Consider the following 21,543-nt stretch of genomic DNA (forward strand, 5'->3'; position numbering starts at 1 on the left):
AATTGAGAGGAACCATCTGTCAAAGTTTCTGAGTACTAGAATTCAGAATTGTTGTGGCAACATTGCGACATTTTAACAGATCACGTCGGTATTCCGCTGTTTTGAATTGACTAAACATTAGAAACAGTTCACAAGAAATATTCGTATTCTAACAAGTACAGGGGACGGATAGAATAAGCAGCTCGTAATATACTTCACTTTTGTGACACTACCATATACACAGTAAGACTTTATGACCATGAAGTGGACTATTCGGTGTCGATGCGGATGAATATCTTGGCGTAATCTAAGACTTGCCGTTTAGGAATGTCGTAGTACATTAATTTTGCACCACCAGTCAAAATATGCCACAGAAAAATACTTCTTTCTTAGGTGAAAAGCAATAAAACCCTGACCTTGAAATGGTTTGAAATGGCATTTGGTAAATTTCTAATCGTTTTAGTTCAGTTTGGCTTTAACATACAACAACATTCTAATCTAAATAAAATAATTGAACAAAAATGTTATCAAATATAATTTATTTTAACATTAAAACTACAGTTAATTATACAGCCACAATAGTTTATAGGTTAGAGTTATGACCTCTTATCACTATTATTTTGAAAAATTTTGCATACGTTTGACGACTTTGACGACTTTGTTAGGCTACTTCGGTTACACGTTCGAACATATCAGACACCATCCTATCTCTTTTTAACTGGAATAATATGAGACGGAAAATATTGTCTGATTCTGAAACGAATTTACTAATTGCGACAGGCAATACATTAAACATCTTGATGACGTATGTACAAAAAAACCTTAAATATTTTCAAATTTATATTATTTCAGTTTCCATCCTTTCTCATTGTTTTATCAATTTTATATTTTTATCAAATTTAAATCATATTTATAAAGAGATTGTCGTCAAACTAAAGACACGTTTCGAAATATCTTTCCAGATTTATTCGTAACATATTGGTATTTCCATGAACGGCGATGGAAGCTTTTAAGACCTTTCAGGTTCCAAATTTCGAAATATATCAAAAGTGCTTTCTTTTTTAGAGGGGTTAAGCAACTTTTTATGCACATTATTTTGTATTATATATGATAAACCCAAATCGTTTCCACCGTTTTCATCTAGTTTGGGGTTACGCCACATAAGAGAACATATTTTTCTTCTATATGGGGTCTTTAAATTTGATACAATATATTTTTCATTTTTATTGTTATCCTATAGAATATAGGATCTGTATATCTGTTGTTGTTACTACTCATTGTTACATACTTCACGTTAAAAAATTTAAAAGAGTATTTTTCAGAGTTTCTATTTTAGCAACTGGGGTTTATCTGGACTGGACCTAGTGTTTAACTGTGCTCCGAACCACGGTTTTCTTAGAGAAGATTCCACAAGATATCCGGTTTTACCCAGCCTGGTTACTGGCGTGACTGGGACTATTTTCGTTTTCAAGTTTTGCACTTTGCCTAAGGATAATCACAAATATTGAACAATCAGGAACATACATTTACGACCATGTCCAGCAGGTTTCGAACCCCCGTGTGTAGCAACAGCAGGAGGAATGTGCTGTGGCCTTCATCATTGCGCCAATCAAGCCGTTAAGGTTTGGAATTTCCACTATGTGTAAGGTAAAGTGTTGGCAACACAAAAAAAAGGTTGGCAGTAGACAGTTTATAGTTAATATATGTGGAGAGCTATGCTAGAAAACAATTGTTTTTCTTTATTTTGGCTCTTTAGACGTTGTTATTTAACTCTATATATACAAACAAGCTCACAATCATCAGAATATTGAGTCAGCCATGTTGAATGAATTTGGAAGTATATAAGAAAGTCATCATGCAAAATTTTGGCAAAAGTGTACTAGAAAACCCTAGATTCCCAAAAGATAGAAATCAACTAGCGAGTTTGAGTTCGATACAGTGAAAAGACGACTAGTTTATAAAACTATCGGGAGAAGATTTTTTAATAAAACAATTTTACAACATTTAATTAACAACAGAGCATAGAGAATATAGAGAATGATAAAACGAACTTTAGCTTAAGAACTATAAAATGGAAATAAAACATAATAATTTTTAGCGAACTTATGTTATTACAAATGATTGTTTTATATAGTCTATTCAAAGTTTTTTTGTACATACGTCATCAAGATGTTTAATGTACTGCCTGTGGCAAATTGTAAATTCGTTTTGGAATAAGACAATACTGTATAATTAACTGTAATCTTTAGATGAATTACAATGTTAAAATAAATTCTATTTTCTAACATTTTTGTTCAATCATTTTATTTAGTTTAGAATTTTTTCGTATGTCAAGGCCAAAGTGAACTAAAACTCAGAGATGATGCAGCAACATTTCGACGTTTTGATGTCACAAATTTAAATGACGTTTGTACAAAATAACTTTAAACAGACTATACTTAATGTTTACTTGGATTGATACTTTTCATCTCTTTATATCATTAAAGCTACAATTTCTTTATTAAATGTTAACCAATATGTTTATTTTACTATGTATTTAGTATTATATACTGTCGTCATATCTACAACTCGTGAATATAATACAAAATATGTTCTAGTATTAGCAACAGGCTATTGGTTATAACTATATTGATGTAGTTGTTTCATTCATTGCTTAATGTTTTTTTTTCGTAAAACGATTGTTTCTAAAAATAGGAAGAAAAAAGAATCCAGACAATCTAAAGAGATATTGCTGTTATATATTAATCAATTATCAATCATTTCTAAACATGTGCACTTTGTGGGTATATTGAAATAGTTTTAAAATAGGACCCAAAATATGAATTAACAAATCATTGAATATATAGACCTTAACATGTCCTACTAGATCAATATATACCTGACTCTTTATCTAATAAACATTTGTATAATGATTAAATTCCATTATGGTTGCAAGAAACTAAAAGTCATTTAAAATAATTAACACGCTAAGTTTTCTAAAAATTCAACCGCCCTGACATTGAAGAAGTAGAAAGAAATAATCACCGACCTTTGTCAATCTATATCTGCATGAGTGCTTAAATGATAAGGAAATAAAAACGAATTTATTAAATCATCTAAACGTCAACAACCCTTGATATTGTTTTAAAATCTGCTTATATGTTACCATTTTTCTACTGTTCGAGTTATATATATATAAATACACTTAACAGATAGATTTCGTGTAAAGATTTGAGAAAAAAATTATCCAGAGTATTTTCAATTATTATTCACCTCGCTTTCCAGGGATAATGAAGCTTAACGCACCCGCAGAATTTTAAAAAAGCTTTAGAACAAAGGAATGCTGGATATTGTGAAAATATTTTTTACATTTTTAGTCTTTTAAAATTGCCGAGAAGTTAAAAAAATATTTTCAACATCAATTTTAATGCAATTCTCCACAGTTAACCATTTGATAACATTATAATATCCATTATACACTTTTTTTACATATTTATTTAACTAGATAACTACTAGATACTTCTTAACGAGAATATACTATTACTTATATTAGATTCTCATTCATTTGTTTTCTTTCTTGTGCTTGTGATTGCTTGAAATGCTTGTGATTGAGGATGATTTTTAAAGTTGGTCACTCGCCAGACGGTAAGCTTAATGCCGAGGACCGTGGTTCGGAGCTGAGGTTAAACTGTAGGTCCAGTCCAGATAAACCCCAAGTTGGTAAAAGGAGACTTTAAAATTTAGGTATAAGTTTAATATTAGGTTATGAAGTGTCAAGCACTAAACTTTGTAAAGTCATATTGTCACATTTGCGGCGAATTGCTTATTATTGTGGGAGTTTGTCAAGAACGTTAAAACGTTTGCTGGAAATAAATTACAAGGTATGGGTTATTGTATCATAGTATTTTGTTGGAAGAAAATTTTGGGCTAAGTTCAGATCATACACCAGTGACTCTGACGTTGAGCGAAAATATAATAAGAAAAGAAAGAAACCCAACGTTAACAAACAAGAGAACAGACTGGGAAGGATTTGCTGAAGAATTGAAAAAACGAATTCAACTAAATGTACCCCAAGGTGTATACATATAGTATACATCAAGACAACTAAACAATTAAATTTTGAAAGAGAAAAATTCGTAGTACATATACAACAAGCTTCTTGGAATAATACTGTAGAAATTAAGATTACAATTAAAGTCGGCTTATTTTTTTTTATTAAAATATTTTTTATAACTACTTTTGTAGTTATAAATAAAATAATTGAAGAAAAATATTAGAAAATATAATTTGTTTTAACATTATAATACCTCTAAAGACTACAGTTAATTATACAGTCACAATAGTTTATAGGTAAAAGTTATAACCTCTTATCACCATTGCTTTCAAGAATTTTGCATACGTCTGACAACCGGACGACCTTGACAGGCTCACTCATTGAACTAAACAGACCGCATTGTGTCTCTTTTTAACTAAAATAAAATGAGAAGGAAAATATTGTCTTATTCTAAAACGAATTTACAATTTGCGACAGGCAGTACATTAAACATCTTGATGACGTATGTACAAAAAATTTTTGAATAGACTATTCATTCAATCATGTACATTCTATCTTTCTCCGTTCACTATTAATAGTCCCATTCTCAGTCAGCTCGTTATCCGATTAAGTATCAACACTATCGAGATGAAAATTAAGTGAAACTTACTTATGAAAAATCACCTCGGTCAGTTAGCGAAATGAACTTAAACACATCTGGTGCACACGCTAACTGAAACTCTCGTCTACACTAAAAGTTCGAACATAAAGTTTCCGTATTCGCAATTCTCGAAAGTCTTGATGGATTAACGCTTAATTTGTCTTCGAATTGGTTTAATTTAGTCGTAGAATTTCACTAACTATTTTTTAATATTGTAGTTTATTTTAATAAAGGCTTATATAAAGCATTTTTCTCATTAACAAACAGCCCATAGAGTATAGTTTAAACTCACATATATTTAAATTGATATTCCTTGATCTCTACAACAAATGAGACTATATTCTTAATTAACTGTTAATTAAAGATTAATGGATAAATCCTTTATCAATGCACAGCAAATTTTGTGGTTAAAAGCTTGCTTGTGCATCATTGCTTAATGTTTAAAAAATCTTGATCGACTTGATGATGTTCTACTTAATTTATACGTTAATTAAATTATACACATTAATTATAAACCATTTATATAAATGTTGGTATAAACAATGAAAACATAAATATCAAAACGTGCCAATTAAAATAATTCTATTATGTTGACTCTTACTTGTAATACATGGTGATATTTTCTCACTTTAATATTGTTTGCCAGCTATTGTCAATTGTTTGTTAAATTCCTTCACACTTTCAGATATGCCTATGTAGATTTGACATGAATGTTAATAGGGTTTTGCCATATATATACCACGACGTTCAATACGTTCCCAAATATGAAAAAGAAATAAAAAAATGGATTTGTAGTTATCAAAAAAAATTAACAAAAAAATTAGACCGACTTCAAAAAATAAATAAGGAACTTACTGAAAATTAAAAAATAATAAAACTTAGATTTTTAACACATAAAATATGTACATAATAATCGTTGTAATATCTAAATAAAGCCAGTTCTTTTCTTTTCTTCTTTATGTGTTTCTTGAATGATTTATATTATTGGTGCTTGCAGGATCTGATTGTAGGTGAACTGCACATGCACAGATTTATTTTCATTAATTTTTGTTTTCCAAGCTTGTGCCCAATTATTTATATTGTCACTTGCCTGTTGTAATTTTCGTGAGGCTTCTTCGCTATTGTCTCCGACAGATCTAATCGCAGTATCATCAGCAACTGTATCCATCGTAATATTCTCCATTTGTGGTATATCACAAGTGTAGAGTAGATAAAAAACTGGCACACTTCCTTGTGGTACACCTGCTTTAGCTTCTTTTATTGTAGAGTAGAAATTTACTTGTTTAACTCTAAACATTCTGGCTGTAATGTACGATTTTAGTAGTTCGGTGTATTGTTTTGGTAACCTTCATGCCAAACCTTATCAAAGGCTTGTGTTACATCTAGAATAGAGCTCACTATATTTTTTTACTTTCGTAGGCTTTTTCAATAACATCTGTTGACCTGGTCAATTGTTGAATGCTTGTTAATAAACTCAAACTGGTTTGTTGGTATTAAAGTTTTTCAAAAACCTTGGATATTACTGGCAGCAGTGATATACGTTTATAGGCTTTTATTTCGTGTGGTGACTTTCCAGGTTTTAGGATCATTATAATTTTATGGACATGTTTTAATCTAAATGCTGTATTGATCAAGTTGGTGAGTTTAATAATTCCCTTTCTTGGTAGTTTTTGCAGCAATTCTCTTGTTATTAAATTTTAGCCTAGTGATTTCCTGGGATTAATGTCAGTTTTAATAACTTTGGTTAGCTCTTTCGGTGTGACTAATTCAATCATCGCATTTTCAGCCTCTATGTCCGGCAAATTATATTAGAGAATTAATATTAGTTTCGTTTGGTTTGAAAGTTTTTTCTAGATATTCAGCAAATGCTTCTGCTTTTTGCTGATTGTCATGTGCCCAATTCCCACATAGGTCTCTTATAGGTGGACTGTGTGGACATGAGCTCTCTAGATATTTCGTGGCTTTCCAGAGTGAATAATCAGTTTCTTTACCATCTGTTAAATTTCTCAGACAGTCATTTGTGGATTTGTTTTTAATTTCCAGTATTTCCATTTTCAATTTTTGGGTTATATTGTTTAAATTATTTTTATTTTCAAGTGTTGTGTTTTGTTGCCATTTTTTTGTAATTTTCGTTTTTCATCTATCATTTCCTTCACTTATTTTAACTAATTTTTTAACAACTTTTAATAATTTATTTTAACATAATAGTAGATCTAAAACTACAGTTAATTATACAGCCACAATAGTTTATATGTTATAGTTATAATCTCTTATCACAACGGCTTTCAAGAATTTTGTATACGCCTGAAAATTGGACGATTTTGACAGACCCATTCGTTTACGTGTTCGAACTAATCAAACAGTATTCTGTCTCTTTTTAACGAGAATAAAATGAGAAGGAAAATATCGCCTGATTCTAAAAGGAATTTACGGTAGGCAATACATTAAACATCTTGATGATGTTTGTACAGGAACTTTGAATAGATCAATATATATATATATATATATATATATATATATATATATATATACATACATTTATATACATTTACATATACATTTATATATAAATGTAAATAAGTGTTAAACAACATAACCTATCTCTTAAATTCGATGATCTTGACATTTTCCTACATAAAATCATGGTTTTCCTTTCAGTATTATTTTATAACAAATCGTGGAAAGTTAAAAATTGCACTTTCATTTTTTTTCATTTTTTTTGTGCTTGATTTTTTCTTATTGGTGAAATCAGTATGCACTGATTTGGTTGGATTCATTTTGATAAACTATTTTTCTGTCCAGTATTGTCTTTCAGCAATAGCAATTTGAAACTTTGTGGTTGATTCAGTGTTGTTATCTCCGATGGCTAGGAGTGCAATACCATCTGCAAATGTAGCATCAATATTTTCATTGAGCCGTTACTCAATCCCAGTGGATATCAAATAAAGGACTGGTCCTAGTACGCTTTTCTGTGGTACACTTGCTTGTATTTTCGGCAAATTATAATATGCATCTCTTTGTTTGACTCTACAGTATCGGTCAGATATATATGACTCTAAAATTTTTGAATAATGATTAGGAGAAACATTTTAATCTTGTGTTTTAAACTTTCATGCCAAACTATATGGAAAGCTTGAGCAACCTCCAGATATACTGAAGAACAAATTTTATTTTCTTCTATTGATATTTTTATAACATCGGCGATTCTGCGAACCTAATCAATCGTAGAATGTTGTTTTCTGAAACCAAGCTTTTCCTCAGTAGTTGGTTTAATCCTTGTCAAAGGAAGGTTTTCAAATAATTTGGATATTGTCTTTAATAGTGATATTGGCCGGTATGTAATATTTAAAGGCATCTATTACGAAAAACGGAAAATAGTTTTTTCCAATCAATATTGTGATATTATACCGTTTGCGAATATCTGCGTATTTATATTTTGAAAAAAAAGTCAGTATTTATTCCACACCAATGTATTTGCAGTTCATGGTCAGAAGACAAACTGAACATTGTTCATTCAGGTCAAAATAATATTTCCATGCATTCCAAACGCAAACATATAGTTCATGTTGCGTTAGTTAAATTGATTTCGAACTAAATGGCATTCGCATAGATAAAACAAACCGTCCATTATATTTCGCCGTAATTTTCTGGCATTATTTCCATGGCTTTCTGTTTTACATTTTACATGTGGGCTTTCGAAGGGTGTTTTATGAGTTGGTATTAAATGATTTAACACCTGGAGAATAATAGGAGTAAAATATTTATAATATATTTTATGTTGGTAGTGAGCAAAAATTAGTTCAGTTCGTTTTTCGTCCAAGATTAATATAATATAGAAGTAATAATTAACTTCTTAATCTTAACCAAACCGCTTCCTTTGAACAATTTTTTGTATAATGTTTTGTATAACCTATAAACTGTTAATTATGATTGTGGGAATGAGACTAAAAATCCTCATATTCATCAATTACATTTGTAAAGTTTTCCTCAGATCATTATATCAGAAAACATTTAACAAATTCTTAACACGAAAATAATATTACCTAAAAGAAGAATGAATGGAACTCGTGAAACCTTATTTAACCTTTCGAAATGAGGTTAACGTCGACATACAATACAATATCTTATTTTTATCTCTCCGTATGGGGCATATCTGACGGAACAACATCAACATATACGGAAAATTTGATGTCGTCATTCGAAAATCGTCGTTCTTTTTAAATAAGCCGAACTCAATGGGTCAAGAACTTTTAACAAACATCAACGTGAATGGCCCCGTATATATATAATGCATAAAAGGAAAACATTCAGCTATTACTGGGGCTATCGGCAATCCCCTTTGAACATTTTCCTTGAATAATAAAAGCCCTACTAAACTAGGGGAAAATAACATGACACTGTGGGAAAGTCACTGGTTGAGAATTTATTGTGCTTTTATTTGTAAAGCACATACCGTGATACGTTCGTAAACCTGAATGTGTATATTTATTTTTTTTTGAGCTCTCATCGACAACTTTTATTCCGATATCTTCGAGAGAAAGTGCTGATGTTGTTCACAATCGAAAAATATATTTATTTAAGTAATTTAATCTTTTCCGCATTTACAAACACATCTGAAAAGGCTTTTATCCTTATATTTTAGGTTTCGAATCCGAATATTTCACATCTAAATCTCCAACAAGTCTGGAACTACAATTTAACGTGGGCTCTGAATCACGTTCCTTGGCATTAAGTCTACCGACTGGCGACTGACCAATTTAGGAATTATCCCAGAACATATCCGGTCTTACCCAGCCTGGTTACTGGCGTGACTGAGATCATTTTCCTTGTCGCATTTTGTACTCTTGCCTAAGGACAATTACAAATGTTAAACAATCACAAACATAAATTTACGGCTATGCCGCGACAGGACGGTCCCCCTACTGTTGCAATAGTAGCGGGTTCGAGTCCTACTGGGCACGGTCGTGAATTTATGTTTGTGGTTGTTTAGTATTTGTGAGTGTCCTAGACAAGAGTGCAAAATCCGACAAGGAAAATGACCCCAGTCACGCCAGTAACCAGGATGGGTAAGATCGGATGTTTTCTGGGATGATTTCTAAGTTGGTCACTCGCCAATCGGTTGGCTAAATCCCGAGGACCGTGGTTCGGAGCCCATGTTAAACTGTAGGTCCAGCCCAGATAAACCCATAGTTGGTAAAAAGAGATTTTAAAATATTTAAAAAAGAACTGTGCTCTATCAAGAAGAATGTATCATAAGTATACAACGATTTACTTTAATATAAATACTTAACAAAAGATTGTCTTATTATTTGTGTCACAATCAGAATTTTTGTGACGTGAGTTCCCTGCAACTTTGGATAAAGTATATGAGATAATATTAATATAGCATTTATTGGAGGTACAAATTAGTTTAATGCATTTTTATAGTATAAACAACACAACAAAATGAAATAAAATACCGACCAAAATCGTTGGTATTTATACCACCTATTTATCGTAACTAGTCATGATGGTACGAGAACCTCACTCGTCCATTCCTTTTTCCTCAACTTTGTCTCAAGTTCAGGTTCTCCTTCGAATTACAATGCCTATCGCAGTAAGCTATCTTATTGCAGTTCCATTATGTCGATAACATGTATTTATTCAAAGAATTTACTGTCCAACTGACATGAAATGATGCAGCTATATTAGTTTTAAATAATTAAACAATTATTCAGTGTTTCTTAAGTATAGTTGTCTTATATATCAATAGGTTCCAGGTTTTACTAAAAACAAACAGCAGTTTTTAATAAAAATTCAATCTTATTCAAAAATATACAAAAAGTATTTCATACTAAAATATCTCAAGGTTCCCCTCAAAATACAACAAAATAAGAAGTCCAAATTGCTTTTAATCTTAACAAATTTGTTTCGTTGCTTGTCTAAAGAAACTTTTATATGGTTTATACCGTGAAAACTTTAGCTAATAAAACTTAAAAGTGGTAACAATGGCTGGTCTGAAGACAAAAACCGACTTGAGATAATAAATTCGCGTTTATTGTTGTCGTTATATTTAGCATATATATTAGTTGGTTCGTGTTATCATCGCGGTTTATTTAAAATACTTATATTTCTTGTATATGCTATGTTAACTTTGTTTTTTGGTTGGTTTATGTCAGGGTGAATGATTTTCAAGCAACCTGTAAATATTCCGTGTGCTAATAACTTTTTAGTGCCGAAATCACCAAATTACGAATATTTCAAATTCGATGATAAATAACAGTGTTTCAGTATGCACTGATTTGTTTTAATTCATTTTGATAAACCATTTTTCTGTCCAGTATTGTCTTTCGGCAATAGCGATGTGAAACTTTATGGTTGATTCAGTGTTGTTATCTCCAATGTCTAGGATTGCAGTACCATCTGGAAATGTAACATCAATGTTTTCATTGAGCCTGTACTCAATCCCAGTGGATAACAAATAACGGACTGGTCCTAGTACGATTTTCTGTGGTACACTTGCTTGTATTTTCGGCAAATTATAATATGCATCTCTTTGTTTGACTCTACAGTATCGGTCAGATATATATGACTCTAAAATTTTTGAATAATGATTTGGAGAACCATTATAATCTTGTGTCTTAAACTTTCATGCCAAACTATATGGAAAGCTTGAGCAACCTCCAGATATACTGAAGAACAAATTTTATTTTCTTCTATTGATATTTCTATAACATCGGCGATTCTGCGAACCTAATCAATCGTGGAATGTTGTTTCCTGAAACCAAGCTTTTCCTCAATAGTTGGTTTAATCCTTGTCAAAGGAAGGTTTTCACATAATTTGGATATTGTCTTTAATAGTGATATTGGCTGGTATGTAATATTTAAAGGCATGTATTACGAAAAACGGAAAATAGTTTTTTCCAATCAATATTGTGATATTATACAGTTTGCGAATATCTGCGTATTTATATTTTGAAAAAAAAAGTCAGTATATATTCCACACCAATGTATTTGCAGTTCATGGTTCAGGTTCGTGTTATCATCGGCTTTTATTTAAAATACTTATATTTCTTGTATATGCTATGTTAGGTTTGTTTTTTGGTTGGTTTATGTCAGGTTGAATGATTTTCAACCAACCTGTAAATATTCCGTGTGCTAATAACTTTTTAGTGTCGAAATCACCAAATTACGAATATTTCAAATTAGATGATAAATAACAGTCTTTCAAGACATCTAATAATTTTATAAATACCTCTTGAGGAAGCCGAGTTTGAACTTGATGCGGAAGTCGATCTGTAATACGGAGGTGATTCAGGAGGTTCTTGTTTCGATAAAGCTGTTGTGGAACCCATCCTTCTTGTCACATCGGGCGCAGGTGCAAACATTCGATCATCCTGTAAATAAATATATATGTTGATTAATAATTTATCCGTATAATATCATTCAATGCATTAATCGTTTATTTGATGTGTTAGCACTCATATTAATTCCTTGTAGAAGAAGGAAAGAATTCATAATAAACATCATCAATATATTTACCTATTTTGCTTGGGTACAATAGCATAAGAATATAATTAATTTGGATTAATATTAATCATGCAGTATTGTAAGTAGTGCGTGTGCAATGTAATATTATTGCTTTTTATTATATAAACAGATGTCCGCATCTGGAAGAGAATATAATAATGTTGAGTGTACCTGTTGTGAATAAAATACAATAAATCAAGAGAAATTGAGAATATGTAAAGGAGAAGCAAGTGAGAGACGGCAAACGAATGAAAAAGGAAAATGTTGAGATGCGGGAGAGAAAAAAAGGTTGTAAATTAAATACAATTTATTTTCTCTCTCCCTTGAGTAAATCAATACCCAAAGACGAGTTGTTCAATTGATAATAAAGAAAATGATTATGATTCAAATCGCATATGCTTACTATTAGCGAAAGGTATAGATTGGCTAATATAGACAGGAATTCTATGCTTTCAATAATACAATTCAATCTCAATACTCATTCAATTCTTTCTTCTTCATTCAATTCAATAGTTTCTTCTTCAAACAATTCAACTCTTTCTTCAAATGTTTTATGCTTCTCATTTTCCATAATACTCTTTTCCTCGGTGTTCATGCAAATTACTGTCAGATTGACTTCCGATTATGGATGCACAGTGTTTTGGTGATCATGATGGACAAAGCTGGTCCAGGAAATCCCTTTCTGTACCTCGATTCGGTGGGAATATCGGGGTGGGAAACACTGTTCTAACTAGGAACTTCTCACGCTGATGAAACATGTGCGTTTCTTGATATATTTATGGTTCGGCACCATAAAGAGTCCTCTAACAGGTCTAACATCCGACACGTTTCGTCTAGCCTCGGTACTTTAACCCTCGTTGTCCCAAACACTCGACAACGAGCCGATGGGAATCATCCTTGTTGAACACGTGTGTTCTTGGTATCTTTTTACCTGCCTGTGTTTACCAGACGTTCAATATACTGCGAACGTTATGTTTTTTATTAGGTCATAATTCTTTTCCATGTCATAAATATTAAAAACTTTAATACCCTTTAACAATAGAACCGAAAGAATTCTACAATTAGCGTAACTTACATTTTACAGGGCTGTCCCAACCATTCACAATAAATTTGTGTCGGAATAGAAAGCCAGGTAATTATTACAATAGAAAATAGAGTAGATACCAGTTAAATATCCTAACCAACTAAAGTAATAAAACGAGAGAAAAGGATAGACTAATAGTTTAACACTAAGCATAAGTAAACAGAATAAAAATACAGGATAACAAGGATAATTTAAAAGGAACATAAATAAGAACCGAGGAATATTCAAGACCAAGAAATAACATATATTAAAGAATTGTTAAAATATTATGGATTGGAAACAAGAGTACAAGAAAATCGAGCAATAATTGTGGGTACTGCTTGTTGACTAATTACTAGTATAATTATTAAAAAATATTACAAGAACCCAAAAGGTAAAATTAAGAAATAGATAGAGAAGATAAGAAAGAACAGAAATAAAATTCTCTTGAAGAAGATAGAGCCCAAAGAGGAAAAATTAAAAAAATAAATAAAATATTATAAAAACAAGATACAGGCAACGAGGTAACAAGCAAAGGAAACGAAAAGTTGGTGACGTAAATATAATTAGCTTTAAAAGTAAATAAGAAAAACAAAGAGTTGATAAAAGATGCTGATGGTTAATAATTCTATTTTTAATATGTTCATAAGGCAGATAATGTTATTCAGTTAAGCTGTTTTGTAATTGATCGATATGAGCGATTGAGTCAATGGGAGAAATGTCTGGAGAATACGGAGCCTCAGGTTCATCCCAATCGCTAGATAGTATTCTCGTCTCTATAACGTCAGTTTTTCTTTCAATGCTCATATTCAATACGCTTAAGATACTATTGTTGGTGTGCTGAAAATAATAACGGCTTCACTATACGTTTTCGAGAGTAAATTATATCAGATGCATGCAGGATATCAAAATATCATTTAATAAATTAAAACAGTAAATAATTTTAAACATATACAGTTAAAAGTAACTCCATTTTTCATTAAAAAAACTCATTCTAGAGACCTAATTCCAGATAAATAATACCAATATTTGTCCGGACTTCTCGATAATCCTTCAACCAATCAGTACAATTACACCGGAAAATGGATATTTGAAATCCCATTATAAAACGTTTCAAAAATGAGATTAGAGTATTAGGGTATTTGTTAAACATGTCTGTTAAAAATCCACCAGGTTGGGAAAACACGTATACATTCAGCAACGAAATTGAATATAGAAATAACAGGTCAATTGAAAAGTTCCCGGCATGACACATAGATGGCGCTACTAGAATTAAATCCATATGTTTTTTACTTAACCCTTACCCTCGAAGGATGCGTGTATAAATTTGACAGAATTATGGCATTTTGAGTGAAGCAATTTTTGTTAGTGTGAAGAAAATTGATAAAACGGAATTTCGCGTGTTGATAAAATATTGCTTTTTGAAGGGAAAAAATACAGTTGAGTTAAACTTGACTTGATGCCGAGTTTCCGGAGATTGTCCCAGGAAAATCAATCATCAAGCATTGGTATGCTAAGATTAGACGTGGTGACATGAGCACCGAAGACGGTGAACGCAGTGGACGCCCAAAAGAGGTTGTTACCGAAGAACACATTTAAAATATCCACAAAATGATTTTAAATGACCGTAAATTGAAACTGAATGAAATAGCAGACACTCTACAGATATCAACCCAACTTGTACTTCACCAAGACAATGCACCGTGTCACAAGTCAGTGAAAACGATGGCAAAAATCCATGAATTGGCCTTCGAATTGCTTCCTCATCCACCGTATTCTCCAGATCTGGCCCCCAGCGATTATTTCCTGTTCTCAGATCTTAAAGGAATGCTCGCTGGGAAGAAATTTTCGTCGACTGAAGAGATGATCGCCAAAACTGAGATCTATTTTGAAGCAAAGGACAAATCGTACTACAAAAATAGTATCGGAAATTTGAATGGTCGCTATATATATCACCCTTGAAGGGAATTATGTTGAATAAAAAAATAATTTTCGCAAAAGAATGTGGTTTACTATAGTAGGCCGGGGACTTTTTGAATTGTTCTATTAAGTGAGTTGTTTCTTTGTAACATTTATTTTAGAAATTTACATTTAAAGAAATTTAAAAAAAAGTAAATATTTGTCCTGGTTTAGATTAATATTAATAATTGCATAACATATATTAAAACACTCCTTTAAATGATTAGAAGAAAGCAAATGGGAATAATATATTAAGGCAATAATTAATAAAGGACGATATAATAAATACGTAAATATTATAATAAGAAAAGTGAGATATTTTATATATAGAAAGCGTAGATAATTCGGTCAAACTGACAGAACCATGGCTTTTTAACAATATAATCATATAATTTATGTTGTTATTTTTTTAATCTCATTTAATAAATTTATTATTTGGATATCCACAGTTTTCAGAAAATGTTATGTTATAGAAATCAATAGGCGATACTTTGAATTATTATTTCTTTTTAATTATAAATAATATTTATAATTATGATCCACTTAGTAAATAATAAATATATTATGGATAGTTTTCGATGGGAAATTACCCTAGGAAATTTACTGTACGAAGCGCAGAAATTATAACAAGTCATTTAGTCTGAATGAAAATTGCAATCACTATACTATTTAACGAGTTTGCAAGCTATTAAGCATTTAAATAAAACTGGGCAAAATCCAATTATCGGGCTGAAGTTTCGAAAAGCAGACATCGAACAGCAGCGGCGAACAGTAATATTTCCTTCATTCAATGTTATTTCATTCCCAATAAGTTGCTCTTAATGATAATTACGAGAGTTTCTATGCCAAATTAACCATATTTTACGCATGACTGGTTTGGATTTAGTACTTGACATAACAACTTTATATTTAGTAAATAAATTAATGAATTTTTAATAGATATAATTACTAATAAGGTTTTATTTTTTGGTTCATTACTGTAGAGACTGCACATGAAGTTTAATATTTAGAGCTATCTATTGAAGCATACCTCAAACTTCACCAGACCTAATAGCGGCTAACTCTTTGAGCATGCTCCAATTTTCGATATTCCTAGCTGTCATTTCAGTAAGAAATGTTATGGAGCACGAATTATTGTTTGTAAAGGTAATGGTTAGATGGTATATTTAGGTCAATTTTGAGATCATATAATTATATATTATTATATTGAAAAGTAACCGGCCTGACCCATAGCTACTAGAATTAAATCCATATGTTTTTTAGATAGCACTGATGCTCAAAAGATGCGTGTATAAATTTCACAGCTGTCGGATTTGAATTTGTGTGTGTATTTGCGAATTATATAATTTTGAGTGAAAAAATTTTTGTTATTGTGAAAAAAGATTATAAAAAGGAATTTCGCGTGTTGTTAAAATATTGCTTTTTGAAGGGAAAAAAATACAGTTGGAGCAAAAACTTGGCTTGATGCCCAGTTTCCGGATACTGCCCCAGGAAAATCAACCATCAACGATTGGTATGCTAAGTTCAGACGTGGTGAAATGAGCACCGAAGACGGTGAACGCAGTGAACGCCCAAAAGAGGTTGTTACCCACGAAAATATTTAATAAAATCCACAAAATGATTTTGAATGGCCGTAAATTCAGACTGAATATAATCGCAGGCACTCTAAAGATATCAACTGAACGTGTACATCATATCATTCACGAATATTTGGATATGAGAAAGCTCTGTACAAAGTGGGTGCCGCGCAAGCTCACTTTCGACCAAAAACAACGACGAGTTGATGATTCGGAGCAGTGTTTGAATATGATCAAGCGTAATAAATCCGAGTTTTTGCGTCGATATGTGACAACGGATGAATCATGGCTCCATCATTTCACTCCAAAGTCCAATCGACAGTCATCCTAGTGGACTGAATACGATACAAAGCGTGGCAAATCGTAACAGTCGGCTGGTAAAGTTACGGCGTCTGTATTTTGGGATGCGCATGAAATAATTTTCATTGACTACCTTGAAAAAGGGAGAATTGAAAAAAAAAACATTAATTTGCACTTGATAAAACAGCATTTTTTTCATATTCTGGTGGCGTTTCTTTTTGCCGTGAAACATTGTTGATCGCTAGTGCAACATTTCTCAAAGTTCATTAAACTTTCCGTAAAGCAGTGCGTCAAAGTCCAAAAGTTAAGTAGAGTGATCTGAACAAAATTATATTAAAACTTTCTAAATGTATTATTAACAGTCTAAGCGCTTACAATATACCCAAAAATATATATAACAGTATTAACGTCCACGCGTTAATTGAAACCTGAAAAGAAAAACTGTTTTCAGGAGGCTCTGTATCACTTCAGAAGAGAAATCCCTTTAATCCAATATCTCTCTACTTTGTCACGCGCTTGGTTCTGAAAACGTTTCGCATCAGTAAATAATTGTTTATGATCGTTTGAGCTGGTACAGTGTTTGTTCAAAGAATTATGTGTTTTTTATATGGCGTGGAATTTCTGCTTAAATTTTATTTTATATCCAATTATTTCGTGTTATTTATTTTAGAGCGTTATTGGACAGAGTCGGTTTATTGCTTCACGTGTATATTTTTTTGGAGATGTACTAAATAATTAATCATAGGTTGGGATGTAGTCCAAAATTGAATTATTTTTCGCTGGGAGATGAGATAATTAAAAATATATAGGTGCGATTGCCTTGAAAATGTGTATATGTAATATTTAATCATTAGCTACAGCTTAAAAGAGGCGTTAATAATAGTTAGTAACTTTTTCCGTGAACAGAACTGATGTTCAATGTCGAATTGTTAAAGTAATTGTAGCTATGCTTTCAACGATACATGACTAAACTTGAAATAAACTGTTTCCAGTGACAGCTAATTAACAGGTTAATTGAAAAATCCTCGGCCTACCACAGTAAAACACATTTTGTGGCAAAATTAGTTTTTTTTATTCAATATAATTCCCTTCAAGGATGATAAACTGATTATAGCGACCCCCCAACACTTCGATACCATTTTTGTAGTACGATTTGTCCTCTGCTTCAAAATAGGCCTCAGTTTCGGTGATCACCTCTTCAGTCGACGAAAATTTTTTCCCAGCGAGCATTCTTTTGAGATCTGAGAATAGGAAATAGCCGCTGGGGGTCAGATCTGGAGATTACGGTGGCTGAGGAAGCAATTCGAAGCCCAATTCATGGATTTTTGATACGGTGCATTGTCTTGGTAAAGCAGCATGTTCTTTTTCTTGAAATGCGGCCGTTTTTCGGCGATTCCGTCCTTCAAACGGTCCAATAACGTTATGTAATAGTCGCTGTTGATGGTCCTTCCTTTTTCGAGGTAGTCAATGAAAATTATTTCATGCGCACCCCAATATGCAGACGCCATAAACTTGCCGGCCGACTGTTGCGTTTTCCCACGCTTTGCAGCGTGTTCATCGTATGCAGTCCACTCGGATGACTGTCGATTGGACTTCGGAGTGAAATGATGGAGCCATGTTTCATTTATTGTCACATATCGATGCTAAAACTAACGTTTATTATGCTTGATCATCTTCAAACACTGCTCCGAATCATCAACTCGTCGTTGTTTTTGGTCAAAAGTGAGCTCGCTCGGCAACCACTTTTCACAGAGCTTTCTCATACCCAAATATTCGTGACTGATATGATGTACACGTTCAGTTGATATCTTTAGAGTATCTGCTATTTCATTCAATTTCAATTTACGGTCATTGAAAATCATTTTGTGGATTTTTCTACAGCTGTATTTTTTCCCTACAAAAAGTAATATTTTATCAACGCGCGAAGTTTAACAAGTAGTTGAACAAGAGAAAACTTTCTTGTAAACTGGATATTTTAATCTATTCTTTTTTAAATTTATAACTCTTTCTTATTATAATCAAAAGAAATTAAGAAGAGTGGCAATTTCGGGAGTTATTCAATTTAATTATCCTTCAATACGATAAATTAAAAGTTGAGATTCTAAAACTTATACCCCATTAGTACAAAAAAGGGGCTTGATATATATCTTTGGGCTGAACGTTTTCCAGTCCATTTCACTTAACTGGAAAAACACTTATTGTTATTTGTATAAGTTCGTCCCTTGCTTGGGAACCCCAACAATCGAGAACATCTCAAGAGGAATTTCCACTGCGAAAATGGCCGGCTCTATATAAAATTAACATCAATTTTTAATTAATGAACAGGCAGCAATGATAAGAAAACACGAACCACTTAATTGTTTTGTTCTTTGATAATGTAACATGAAATATATGGTTTCAAAGACTTAGTGGTTTTTAATATATTCTACATCTATTATTATTATTATTGGAGCTGGTTTTTAAATTATTTTGTTTTAAAATTACGTAGACTATTTATCCTGAGCTTTAAATGGGCTTAGATAAGATAGAACAACACTAAAAATATATATTTTACAGTATATGTTATGATGTTTTGGCCGCAACAATTTTTAACTTGTTACTTTGATATCTGGCATAATATTTTAGTTTGTATCATAATTAAATCTTGTTAGTGCATTCTAAAATAACGTTGGGCAAAATTAATATTCGGTTTACTTAATAAATTACTATAATGTCGTGTATTTCTAGTGATATTTGTTCAATGAAGCCAAACTATAGTGCGTTTCGTAGGTCTCCTGAATACTGTAGTTTTAGAACTCACATTTTAACATAATTTGATTTAATGTATTGGCTTCAGGTGTTCATTATAGTCATATTTTGCTTTTTATGTGTGAAAAGGAAAAATGAGTGTTCATTGAAAATTGTGCGGTGCTTATGATCATGAGTGTCCGTCCGAAAGTAAGTTTAAGTAAATACCCGAATTGTTTGCTTCTTTACGTTCTTTGTAGTGTTAAAGATAAATTTCGCTATGATCGACCAAAAAGGTAATTAAATTCTTGAAAATATCGGGGTCCAAGATGGTCTCCCAGTTTTATTACACTATTTACGACACATATTTATGTTATTTTCAAATATTGTATTAATTAAATGACACCAACAAAAGCGTACCCACCGAAAATGTATAAAACTTTTTTTTTTCGTTAGTATCTGAATTTGTGTTTTTTTATGAATTTATACGACGTATCGATATCTTACCATTTAAAATGCTTTAACCGCTTTCTCAGAGAGCATGCTAAAGTATGTGAGAATAAGACTAAAATGAGAACAATGAATGAAACCATTAAAAGGTAAAATAATGAAATTCTGGCGGATTTATATTTTAAGCTGTTATATTGCGTTCATATTTTCAGTATTTATAAAATACGGACATTTTAAATGATATTTTAGTGAAAAAGTCGATCCTAATCTGTGATCAATGAAAAACATATCACATCTGTAGGAGTATTTGGGAGCTAAAATTGAAAAAACCATATATACACAAATAGGCTTTATGATGTACCGATCTTCGTCTTGGGACAAGTTGGGAGTATATTTCATTAACCAGTACTGACTATTAAAGAACTCATTTTCAGTCTAATCTGCTCAGATATCGTCAATTTTAAGAACATTGTCCAAATAGAATAATAGAATAGGTTTTCTGTCATGACAATGCTCGACCGCAAATTTCTTCAATGACTCATTAAAACGCGTGAGAGTATTATTGGGAAGTTTTGATGCAATTATAATATAGTGCAAACCTAGCACTCTCTGAGTAGCACTTTTCCTGATCCTTCCTAAATTATTTCAGTGGATTTGGTTGTTTAAAACTACTTTATTCACTTTTAAAAAAAACTACCTAGGTTCTTCACCATTGTTGATACTAATAGAATAAGTTTATTTTTTATACCCAACATTAGCTTATTAAAACAATATTATTGAGTATACATTTGTGTTCAAGTATAATTAATGAATAAAGAGACTCAGATTGGAAAATTGGATGTTTGACTTGATTTTTGATTACCAGGCAGTGCGTCATTAAACATCACTTTATTTTTTAGTAATACTAGCAACACAAATTCGTAGTAAATTATTTAATACAATTACGGTCTGTTATTGATTTATTCTCAGTCTATAATTCACTTGTCCAACGTAAAATAATATAATTTATAGGCCATATCATTTATCGAGAATTTTCATTAATGAATCAAAACAATTTCAATCCAATACCACGCTTTAATATGAGTGGCGTTAATTTCGATTGAAATTTTAATATAAATTGTTTGGTATATGACACTGGCCGGCGAATTTCCCATATTCAAATAATTTTCAACGGGCCTGGGTTCGGTTAATTTACATTTTGTACATTTTCTTTCGACAAAGAATTTTTAATAAATCGAGATTAAATACATAATTTAAATCGTTAAAGCTTTTAAGTTGTTTTTCATTATTTTTTTTGTGTTTATAT

General features: G+C 31.6%; 1 protein-coding gene across 1 annotated transcript in view; it reads right to left on the reverse strand.

Annotated features, from left to right (window-relative positions):
* Positions 1-21,543, reverse strand: part of LOC143202883 (uncharacterized) — a 543,964-nt gene that overhangs the window by 117,178 nt on the left and 405,243 nt on the right. The window contains exon 5 of the mRNA XM_076414869.1: positions 11,887-12,028. Coding sequence (XP_076270984.1) covers positions 11,887-12,028 — 142 coding nt within the window. The remainder of the gene's footprint in view (positions 1-11,886; positions 12,029-21,543) is intronic.

The sequence above is a fragment of the Rhynchophorus ferrugineus genome, unplaced genomic scaffold (genome assembly GCF_030347505.1).
Source record: "Rhynchophorus ferrugineus isolate W39M unplaced genomic scaffold, kcgeb_rfMv2 rfM9, whole genome shotgun sequence".
In the NCBI taxonomy this organism is placed as follows: Eukaryota; Metazoa; Arthropoda; class Insecta; order Coleoptera; family Curculionidae; genus Rhynchophorus; species Rhynchophorus ferrugineus.